This window comes from Ursus arctos, unplaced genomic scaffold (assembly GCF_023065955.2).
Source record: "Ursus arctos isolate Adak ecotype North America unplaced genomic scaffold, UrsArc2.0 scaffold_20, whole genome shotgun sequence".
Classification (NCBI taxonomy): Eukaryota; Metazoa; Chordata; class Mammalia; order Carnivora; family Ursidae; genus Ursus; species Ursus arctos.
This window is the reverse complement of record NW_026622875.1, coordinates 31,432,864-31,444,964: the sequence shown is the minus strand read 5'-3', so window position 1 is coordinate 31,444,964 and position 12,101 is coordinate 31,432,864. Positions and strand designations below refer to the sequence as shown.

Genomic DNA, 12,101 nt, shown 5'->3' with positions numbered 1-12,101 from the left:
TGCATGGGGCTGGCTCCAGAGATGCCTCTTCCTGCCCTGTGGTCTTTTTCTCAAACTTGGGCCTGCCCTCTGCCTGTCATCAGTGGGTGATGGCTTCCGGTAAGGTCTGAATTTCTGCCTTCTTTTTTCTATAACTTGCCCTCGAGACTCCAGGCATTCAACAAACACTTTACCAGAGAGGTGGGTAACTATTTTCCACACCCTTCCAAGTCACACCCCCTTCCAGTGCCTGCCCCGCTGGAGGAGGATTGCCAGATATGATGCGGGACGCCCGGTAACAATTGAACTTCATTCAGATAAACAATAAATACTTTTTAAAATCATAAGTGTGTCCCATGTATCATGCAGACCAAGGTCCTCCCAAGTGAAAGGCCTGACCAAGGGAGCCCATCTGCCGCCTCAGACCACTTCCCTTTCAGTCAGGAAACATGAAAAGTCTCTTGATTCATCCCTTGGACAAGGGGGTCTAGAAATTAAAAACACAAGGCTGGACCACATTTTCTGAGAGGTGCAAGGAGAAAATCATGTGTCATTTTTTTTTTTTTTTTGAGGAATCTGCTATGTGACAATGGGTGATCTTAATCATTAATTTTTAGTACTCAGCTCTGCTGTTTTCTGTGATCTTATTTAGTCCTTACTATAATCTTACTGAGTAGGTGTTAAGATTGCCATTTGACAGGTTAGGGAACTGAGATGCAAAGGGGCAAGACTGGACATTAAGGGGTTGAGAAAGGATCCATACGTAGAGCCATTTTGCCCTATGGAGTCTAAGCCTTAATACACAGTGATTGACTTAAGTAAGCCTCATTTAAAACAGGAAGTTTTATATTAAATGAATTAAGTTTCAGAAAGTGTACTCTTTTGCCCATATTTTAAGAAGTCAAAGCTGGGGGCATCACAATGCTGGATTTCAAGCTGTACTGCAAAGCTGTGATCACAAAGGCAGCATGGTACTGGCACAAAAACAGACACATAGACCAGTGGAACAGAATAGAGAACCCAGAAATGGACCCTTGGCTGTTTGGGCAACTAATCTTTGATAAAGCAGGAAAAAACATCCGGTGGAAAACAGTCTCTTCAATAAATGCTGCTGGGAAAATTGGACAGCTACATGCAAAAGAATGAAACTTGACCACTCTCTCACACCATACACAAAGATAAACTCCAAATGGATGAAAGACCTTGATGTGAGACAGGAATCCATCAAAATCATAGAGGAAAACATAGGCAGCAACCTCTACAACATTGACCAAAGCAACCTTTTTCATGACACATCTCCAAAGGCAAGAGAAACAAAAGATAAAATGAACTTGTGGGACTTCATCAAGATAAAAAGCTTCTGCACAGCCAAGGAAACAGTCAAAAAAACTAAGAGGCAGCCCATGGAATGGGAGAATATATTTGCAAATGATACTACAGATAAAAGACTAGTATCCAAGATCTACAAAGAACTTCTCAAACTCAATATATGAGAAACAAATAAACAAATCATGAAATGGGCAGAAGATATGAACAGACACTTTTCCAACGATGACATACAAATGGCTAACAGACACACGAAAAAAATGTTCAAAATCATTAGCCATCAGGGAAATTCAAATCAAAACCACACTGAGATACCACCTTATGCCAGTTAGAATGGCAAAAATTGACAAGTAAGAAACAACAATTGCTGGAGAGGATGTGGAGAAAGGGGATCCCTCCTACATTGTTGGTGGGAAAGCAAGTTGGTACAGCCACTCTGGAAAACAGTGTGGAGGTCCCTTAAAAAGTTAAAAATAGAGGTACCCTATGACCCCACCATTGCACTACTGGGTATTTACCCCAAAGATACAGACATAGTGAAGAGAAGGGCCATATGCACCCCAATGTTCATAGCAGCATTGTCCACAATAGCTAAATCGTGGAAGGAACCAAGATGCCCTTCAACAGATGACTGGATTAAGAAGTTGTTGTCCATATATACAATGGAATATTAGTCAGCTATCAGAAAGAACGAGTTGTCAACATTTGCTGCAACATGGACGGCACTGGAGGAGATAATGCTAAGTGAAATAAGTCAAGCAGAGAAAGACAATTATCATATGATTTCTCTCATCTATGGAACATAAGAACTAGGAAGAACGGCAGGGGAAGAAAGGGAAAAAGAAAGGGGGGGTAATAAGAAGGGGGAATGAAGCATGAGAGACTATGGACTCTGAGAAACAAACTGAGGGCTTCAGAGGGGAGGGGAGTGGGGGAATGGGATAGGCCGGTGATGGGTAGTAAGGAGGGCACGTATTGCATGGTGCACTGGGTGTTATACGTAACTAATGAATCATCGAACTTTACATCAAAAACCAGGGATGTACTGTATGGAAAAAAAAAAAAGTCTGACTTGCATGGGAAACAGAAATATTGGGTACTCAGACAATTCCTAGCTTCAAATATGTCCTGATATTTTACTTTAGCTTGTCCTCAACTTGCTCATTTGAGAAATGTCAAGTACTACTTACTTCATGTCTGATGTGCGGTTCACCAGAAACAGACTCTGAGACAAGGATATGGAAGCAAGTGATTTATCTGGGAGGTGCCCCCTGGGGATACAGTAAGGGGCGTGGAGATTTGAGAAAGGAAAGGAAGTCTCCAGCAGAGGCTGAATTAGTGAGCAGGTAATTGCTGTGGGCAGCTGGGGCTCAGTTCTGCTGGGGACCCAGGGAACTTGTGTAGAGTCCACGTCAGAGTTGCCCCACCCAAAGGACAAGGGAGCTGGCTATGTACCCACTACTCCCCTCTCAGTCGTTGGTTGGTGGCTGCTTCCAAACTCACTCCCAGGCATTGCGGCCTGCCTGCTGCGTGGCTGAGCATGCTTCTGGCCAAATGATATCCCAGGCAGAGCCACAGGTGCTTTCATAGAAAGCTGTTGGCTCTCAAGGGAACAATGAGAGCTGAGGGCGTCTGGGTGGGGATCAGGATGAGTAGCTTTGGCTATGTGCTATCTCACATACTGTTCTAATGGTTTGCTCCTTCTTCTTATCGCCTAGACTGTGTGCACATTGAGAAGGCCGATATTTACTTCCTTGTCGATGGGTCTAGCAGCATCAACCATGACAATTTTCTCGAAATGAAGGTGTTCATGAATGAGGCGATAAAGAGGTTCCAAATTGGGCCTGACAGAGTACGGTTTGGAGTCGTTCAATACTCGGATGGAACTGATATTCACTTTATCCTCAGCCAGTATTCCAGTGTGGCAGGGCTGAAGGCAGCCATTGATGACATCCAGCAGAGGAAAGGTGGCACCATGACCGGTGAGGCCTTGAGCAGCATGGTTCAGGTCTTTGTGAACACCACTCGCAGGGATGTGCCTTGGTATCTCATAATCATCACTGACGGTAAATCTGAGGACCCGGTGGCTGAGCCTGCAGAGGCACTGAGGAGAGAAGGAGTCATCATTTATGCTATTGGAGTAAAAAATGCTAATGTTATGGAGCTCAAGGAGATAGCTAAAGACAGGACGTTTTTCACGCCTGAGTTTGATTCCTTGAAGGCCATCCAACGAGATGTGGTACAGGACATCTGCTCCTCAGAGAGTAAGAGTTGTTTCTTTAGTCTCTCTTTCCCTCCAAGTGTATGTATTGAATCTAATGAAATAGGCTTCATTCTCAAAGTGTGGACTCACTGGGGTCCAAAAGTGAATGTTGGACAGAGTGACCATGACCTGGAATGAAGCAAGCTGGTTAGATTTCTGTCTTTATCATACAGCTGTGTCTCCTTTGTGCTGGGTCACAGAAAATTTTTCTCATTGACTTCCTCTTCCACCCCCTTTAAAAATATTTTCATTTTTGTATATATGCCACCCTGGACTGTCCCTGGGGACTTGTAATTAATTGGTTTCAGACTCTGAGTGAATGTTCTGTTCTCCTTGTTGTCCCCAGCCTGTAAGAATAGGCAAGCTGATATCATCTTCCTCATAGACGGTTCAGAATCCATCTCCCCAGAAGACTTTGAAAAGATGAAGGGATTCGTGAAGAGGATGGTGAACCAAGTTGATATTAGTGCTGATGAGATTCAGATTGGCCTTTTGCAGTTCAGCTCAACCCCCCAGGAAGAATTCAGACTTGACCAATACTCCTCAAAGGTGGACATCCACAAAGCCATCACAAATGTTCAGCAGATGAATGATGGCACCCGCACTGGGAAAGCCCTGAATTTCACTCGGCATTTTTTTGACAGTTCAAGAGGAGGGAGACCCAATGTTCAACAGTATTTGATTGTGATCACTGATGGGGTTGCCCAGGATGATGTAGTCATGCCAGCCAAGGCTCTCAGGGATAGGAACATCGTTATTTTTGCCATTGGGGTGGGAGAAGCCAAAAATGCTCAGCTTTTGCAGATTACTGATGACCCGCAGAAAGTGTACTATGAAGAGAATTTTGAGTCCCTGCAGAACTTGGAGAAGAAAATTCTTCTTAAGGTCTGCATTCCACAAGGTGAGTGATGGAGGATTTGCTATTTGATCCATAAGCACATCGTAAGTGTCAGGGATGCTGTTGTCTCTCTTAGTAAAATGAAACTGATCCTTCTAGCTGGAGGAGAGAGGGAAGTTCACCCTGAGGGGAGGATAGCAGGCCTGAACCCTGGGTGCTGTGGTTTACCTTCCCCTGGGGATTCTTTCCGTTGTTCTCATGGCTGTCACCACTCTGGACTCCAGTGACCTGAACCTTCTCAGAACTCTGTCTCTAGAAAGTCCTTACAACTCTTAGGTTTACTCCTCGTAGATAGAAAAACCAGACTGGAATATGTAAACACAATTTACTGAAGATTTGGGCATACCAGAAGGGAGATAGGAACAGAGGATAATATCAGGTACACTGGTGCTCTTATGAGCTAGAGCACAGTGTTTTTCTACGTGGCTTTGTAGAGAGGCCTCTCTACTTTGTTGCCAGGAAGGTTTCATATGGCTGAGGTCATCCTTAACCCCATTTTATCTCAAGTTTTTATCCTAAACAGTAAGGTCCAGAAACAGGTGTTCTTCCGCCCAACAGTCTGGGTCTGCTCTTCCCCCAAGACTTGCCTTACAATGTGCAATTGACCGGGAGAATATCTTCACGGACAGTGCTCCCTCCTATCCACAGGGAGTGAGATTCTCCATCACAATCACATTCTAATCAGAATGGCTAACCTTTGGGTGGTCCTTTTTTGTGCTTGGGGCTATTCCAAGGACTTCCAATATTAAAACATTTAATCTTCACATAACCCTATTAATTGGATACAATTTTTTTTTTTTTAAGATTTTATTTGTTTATTAGACCGAGAGAGACACAGCGAGAGAGGGAACACCAGCAGGGGGAGTGGGAGAGGGAGAAGCGGGCTTCCCGCCAAGCAGGGAGCCTGATGCGGGGCTCTATCCCCGAACTTCGGGATTGCGCCCTGGGCCGAAGGGAGACGCCCAATGACTGAGCCACCCAGGCGCCCCTAAACAGATACTGTTTTACAGCTGGGGAAACTAAAGCACACCCAAATCAGGTTATTTGGCCCAAGTAAATAGCACCGCTGAGATTTAAACCTGAGGCAATCTGGTTGCAGAGTTTGTGTGCTAGATACTGTTCCACATTGTTTTTTGGTATAGCACGGTAGAGCATAAGAGGGCCTCTCGAACTTTAATATGCATTTGAATCACCCGGAGCTCTTATTGAAAAGCAGATTCTGATTCAGTAGGTCAGAGCGGGGTTCTGCAATTCTCACAAGCTCCCAGGTGATGCTGATCCTGCTGGTACTCAAATGTACGCTTTGAGTAGGAGGGTAGTGTAGTATAGTGTGTAGTACACTGTAGTGTGGTATTGTATAGTATGATCTTGTAGGGCATAACAAGGTAGTACAGTACAGAAGAGTTTGATATAGTATGATACAGTACAGAATGTCATAGGACGGTATACAGTGGCGTAATATGGTATAGTAATACATGGTAAAGTATAGTATAATAAAGCATAGTATAGTATGAAATCGTATAAAGGAGTGTAAAATGAAACCCGTAAGGCCCAACATTCCTACATCAACACTATGTGAAGCAGATACTATTACTATGATACCTAATTCCCAGATGAGAAAAGCAAGAAAGAGGTAAGAAACGAAGATGGGAAATAACGTGAGTCAGGGTTTGAACTTTCCAGAAGTTTGGTGTTGAAAACTAGAGCCAATTTTCTAGAGTATTAAATTAATATTTTTGTTTATACTGAGTAAAGGATATCACTTTGCCGTGTCCTTGGTAAATTCAGAAATCAATCGGATAGAGTGGATGTGTGAAATTATTTTTTAAATAAGCATGGATTTTGGGTTGTCCTACATTAAGCTGTTCAGAGTTTTCAGGAGTTAAAGTCCATTTTTGTTTGTTTATATGTACCTGGGTATTATTCCGGGCAGAAGAAGAGATACAGGATTCCAGCTTCTCTTTTCAGATTATTTTGTACCACATAGTGAATTAGGATTTACATTCATCTTCAGCTTTGTCTTTTGACTTTTTGATAAAATTAGCTGGGTACCTCAATGATGGCTGGAACCTAATTAATTCTGGAATTCTAGAATCATAAAGCTGAATCATAAAGACCTTAGAGATTACCTGGCAAGGTTCAACCCTCTACATTAACAGGGAAAAAAATGCTTGCATATTCTTACATTTACAGAATAAAGCCAGCTGAAAATGTTCCTGGGGGAAAATGTAAATTAGAAATGTTGGAATAATATACCATACTGCAGAAAGGAAATTCCTTTTTTTCTGAAATGAGATCTGATGTAGAAATGGGATTTACATCTGTGAAAACTCCTTTTGGTGAATTTCAATTAGAGATTTAAAAGTCAAAACAAAACCAAGATATTTTATATGAAAGGAGGGGAGGAAGGCATTTGCTGTCTTGGCAATTCTGGAAGCATATCTGGCCAGCTAGCACTGAGTGTGTTATTTAGGGGATGAAAAACTCATGGCTCAGTCCTGGATCTCAGATCCCTGAGAAACTTTAAGACATTGTTTATGACCATTTTCACTGGTAAAGGGTCCAGTATTTATTTATTTTCTTCAGATTTGTCCCCTAAAATCTGCAGTTTTGTTTTTATTGATTCTGAGCCAAATACTCCAGTGTGTGCTTGTCTAAGGAGAAATGTCCACATGTCTTGGATTGCACTGGATAATTGCAAGTTATGCTTGTTGTCCAGAAGTAGTTGATAATAGTGACCCTTTTATCATTGTTAAGTTACACTTTAAGTCATTTGTCCAGATTCTAATTCAGGTGCATTTGTGACCAGCATTTCCTCCCCATTGGAATTTTGTGTACGGTCTTATTATTCACCAGTGAGTGGGTGGGTATAGCCTGAAAGATCAGTGCGTTTTCAGATTCTCACAATACTCTTCCAGGAAGGCTTAACAATTTTCAGGTAGAAGAAACAGAAAATTGAGAGTGATTGTCAGTCTTGGTCTTTTCTGATATGCTTCCCTGAAATAAGGTATATGCAGAGGTGGTGAATGAGAAAAGAAACTTTTGAGGGAGAAGAAAATAGTACAGCATGTGCTGGAAGAGACTCAAGGCTCATTTATATTCCCTTCTTTATTCATTTATCAAACACTTCATGAGCATCTATCTATATTAGGCATTGGGAAAGTAAGATGATGTAATCCCTGCTATGAAGGAATCTTTGTTTAATGGGAGAGAAGCTCAAGTAAAGTAGCATGGACATACAGGGACATTTAATAAGGCAACTTGAGGACCTGGGGACATGAGTCAGAGAGGGGTTTGAGGGGGAGGTCTCTGGAGCTGAAACTTGAAGGACATGTATGGGTTAACCAGATTGGGGTGGAGGAGATGGGAAAGGACACTTCAGGTAGAGGGAATAGGAGCTGCAGAGGAACAGATGTATGAAACACTGTATGTTGTATCAGTTAGCTTTGCTGTGTAACAGACCATCCCCCAGATTAAACATTGTTTAGCTTATATTTCTGTGGATTGGCTGCAGATTCTTCTTTCAGGGTTGGCTGATGTCTTCTGGGCTTGGTCATGCGTCTATAGATGACTAATTTGATTTTCTTCTCTTCCACCTTCAAAGGATGCAACATAGATTTGTCTGTAGGACTTGATATTTCCACTCCCAGAAGTCCAGTTCAGCAGAAGCTTCAACAGTTACTGCCAGAGGTGATGCAACAGTTGGCCTTGCTTTCCAACATCAGCTGTAGTGCTGGTGGTGGCCTCAACTTGATGTTCCGCTTCTTGGTCCCTGGCTCAAATGGCCAGCTTATCTTTGACTCGGGCTTTAAAAAGTATAGTGATGATATTATTCAGACATTCTTAATTCATCAGACTGCCACGAGCAACTATATGGATGCGGAATTTTTGAAGTCCCTGGGAGATCGTGCTATCCAACTGTCTTCTGCTAATGTGAAGGTAATAAATGCTGAGAAACCATGATACAGTGCCAATCGCCAGGGTTGGCAGGATAAGGCTTTTGTGACTGAGGCTAATAAACTGTTCTTCACTGGAGATTCTATATAGAGGAAAACCATAATCTTCAGTTAAGACCAACAAGGGATATGTTTTCATTCAATCAACAAATATTTACTAAGCCCTAGAGGTTCTGTGCTAAATAATGCCAGTAGAGATAAAAAGATAAATCTCTGCCCTCAAGTTACTCACAGTTTAGAGATCCAGATTCTTCCATGGTGCAAATTCATTCCAAAGACAACTTGGAAGATATTAACTCCTTATGGTCACTGATTGTCATGTAGAGTAGGGCCCATTATTTTTCTAGTCAGCACTCTGAACTATTTTTAATAACTAGCTAATGGCTTGTTAGTGGTCCTCCCTTCCTGTTGCCCAAGACTATTAACCCACTAAAGCCTACAGAGATGAAAAGATTTTATGTGATGTTTATTTGGAAATGACATCCCCAAACTTTGCAAGTTACATTTCGTTCTTCCTTCAATAATGCATCCAGTGGATTTATTTCTTAAAATATGGAATTTACTTTTAAATTAAAGATTTTTCTTTGAGTAAAGGTAACACAGTTTAATGACAAAAACGCATTAAAATATTGGTATTTTTGCACTGATAAAGGTGAATATTGTAAGACCATTTTTGGAAGGTATTTTTAAGGGAATACATTAAGCTGGTTCAAATTCTTTTTTTGGCAGGGGCCTTGGGGATGTAGAAGTAAAAGTGAATGTGTAATAAAGTAACAACTAAACAAAGGGGTGAAATGAAACAGGGTGAAAGGCTGGATACAACCAGAAAAGCTAAGCTTATCCTTGCATTTTTACAAAATGTGCAACTTCCAGCATTTATCTTTCTCCTTTCCCCTTCCTCCCCTCTATCCTTGTTCCCCTCCACCCTCCTCTCTCTCATAAACAACAGGTCCTTTTAGTGTTTACAGATGGACTGGATGATAATTTCCAGAGACTGAAGTTAACATCTGAGCTTCTCCGCAGCAAAGGTAAGTGCTCGTAGTTGCCCTGGGTGGGCTGTTCCTCCCACAGGGACCGAGATCCTCTTTCAGATTTCCAGATGGCACTGGCTTCCATTAAGCCTTCCATAGACTAACCTTGGTGGTTGGAGCTCAGTGCCCACAGGCTGATGCTCTGTATGAATCAGGGCTGAGAGAACCCAGAGTCCCATATCCCTGACACTGACCAAGGGTCATTGTGACTGAGACAGGACTGACGAGTAACCAGCCTGGCATCTGCTTTTGAGGGTTGAATGGGCAACTCCTACTTCATTTTGAATGGGTGCCATTTGCTCTTGCAGGCTACCAAGGGATCCATATGTCTCTTTTTCCTGAACTCTGGAATCACTGGGCTTTGCTTTTCCACTGCCCTTCCTTCCTCCTTTGCTCACCAATTCTTCTTCTCTCTCCATTCCCCAAGGGCTGCTACTAGTCTATATGGCATCTTTGTGAAATTAGAACAAGATGCCAATGCTCTGGGTGTATGCGACCCTGTGCCTGGGTACCTGGCTTCAAGAGTAGTAAGCTGGCTGGATTTCAGGGGCCCCCAGCTCCCTCAGCGGGGCAGTACCACCTGTACAGCTGTGCGCCTTTGCTCTCCTGTTCCCATTTCATGTCACATAAAAGCTCTAAGGCAAACTCAAGATGAACAAGCAGCATCTCAAGCTCCCTGTACTCCTCTCCCTTCTCCGTAGAGTATGTTCGGTATATTCCTCTTGAGATGATGCTTTCCGTTGGTTAACAATGTGCTGGAATATTTGCTGTGACAACTTGCTCCCAACTGGATTTACCACATAGGAAGTTTAAAATGTTGCGAATCTTCTGGAAGGGAATTTGAAGTATTTGACAAAAGACGGCCAACTTTGCCTACATGCTAGATCAGCATTCCATTTCTAGAAATTTATTTTAAGGAATAATTAAGAACATGTAAACAACTTTTAATCACAAGATTGTTAAGTAGCTTGTTTACAATAGCAAAAAGCTGATGTGTGTACATATGTGTGTGTGAATTTAGTGTTCAAAATATTCACAAATATTTATTCTGAAATTCTATGAATGGTGATTTCCAGACAATTTGAAAAGTGTCCTTGGCCATTTGTTCTCTTTTATGTGGGCAAATCCACATGATTTTTTCATGCCTTCATCAGTAGGGTGGGCTCAGGCTGCAATAATTAACAACCTTCAAATCCCAGTGGCTTAAACGAGCAAGAATATATTTATCTTATGCCTTATGACCATTCATTTGTGTCTCATTCTTATCACTTAAGGACCCAGGCTGAAAGAGGGTCTGTTCCTGTGGCAGGAGACAGGAAATGGGGCAAATTATGTACTGTTCTGAAAATTTCTCCCAGGGAGTGACACATGTCACTTCTGGTCTCGTTTCATTGGTCAGAAATGCAGTTTGAGACAAGACAGGTAAAGGATATAGGAAAGGTGCGATGATGCATGAATATCTAGGGCCAGGACAAAGACCGTTCAAAAGACATGCAAGTAAATCTCCAACCTGCTGGTATTTTGAAGGATTATCTGGGCTCCTCTTTGTTGGCCTGGAAGGTGTGCATAAATTAGAAGAGCTCCAGGAGCTAGAATTTGGTAGAGGATTCATATATAATCAACCTCTGAGCACCACACTGCAATCCCTCCCAAGCATCTTACTGAAGCAACTTGTAAGTATTTTTTTCCTTTTTCACACCATCCTTCACTAGGTCTAGTCATTCTAATAATTTTAAAAACCCAGAGGGAATTTTGTCTCTTTAGTGTGTAATGTGACATAGGTTAGCACAGACGAAAGAAATCATGTCACATGAATTCTGTTTTTCAGGACACAATTGTGGAGAGAAGATGCTGCAATATATATATGAAGTGTTTTGGAAAAGATGGGTACCAGGGTGATGGTGGGAACCCTGGGAGCAAGGTGAGAATTTGTTGGATGAGATGGTGCCGGGGGAGAGAAGATCTTTTAGCACCCACTGCTCACCAAGCCCTGTGTTCTGTCCTTACCACACCTTTGCTAATTCTACCCTCTAACAAACCTTTGAGGCAAATGTTACTTCACAGGTGTGGGGGAACATTACTTTCCCAAAGCCCCTGTGTCTACCTGACTCAAGGCTCATGTTCTTTCCACTATATGATGCTGTCTCCTTACATTTATTTGACAAGTAATTTCACGGACAAATTTCACATACTCTACTATAGCACAGAGGTTTTCACTTGTCCACAAGATGTTCCCTTGTGTACCAGCTGCTTTCTTTACGGTGGCCTTTTCCCCTCCGAGCTGACGTTCTCTTCTATAGCTTTAAACTCTGAGGAAAGATACAATCTACTGGTTCCCAAGTGGTCCCTTTGCAACTCTCTGTTAAGTCCATGGTGAAGCGATAGCAAAATTACCATGTTCCACTTTAAAGGGACAATGAATCTCATTAAAAATGGACCTCGGTTATGCAGGGACATGAGGTACCCTTCACACACGAACTACAGCTTCACGATGGTGGGATCATCACAGATCCTCATGTAAGGTTGAATCAAACCCATTGGCTTTGCCCATCCTTTCCCATTCTCTCCTTGTAAGGTTTCCTGTGAGGTTGTGGGAATGAGCTCTGACTGACTTTGCAGATCAATCTTGATTTAGAACAGTATGAAGT

The 12,101-nt window shown here is 42.3% G+C and overlaps 1 protein-coding gene across 1 annotated transcript in view; it reads left to right on the top strand.

The window, feature by feature from the left end:
• Nucleotides 1–12,101, top strand: part of LOC113253922 (collagen alpha-4(VI) chain-like) — a 113,573-nt gene that overhangs the window by 32,686 nt on the left and 68,786 nt on the right. Inside the window, exons 7-12 of the mRNA XM_057316023.1 lie at nt 3,024–3,569; nt 3,915–4,469; nt 8,071–8,405; nt 9,372–9,450; nt 10,981–11,126; nt 11,282–11,374. Coding sequence (XP_057172006.1) covers nt 3,024–3,569; nt 3,915–4,469; nt 8,071–8,405; nt 9,372–9,450; nt 10,981–11,126; nt 11,282–11,374 — 1,754 coding nt within the window. The remainder of the gene's footprint in view (nt 1–3,023; nt 3,570–3,914; nt 4,470–8,070; nt 8,406–9,371; nt 9,451–10,980; nt 11,127–11,281; nt 11,375–12,101) is intronic.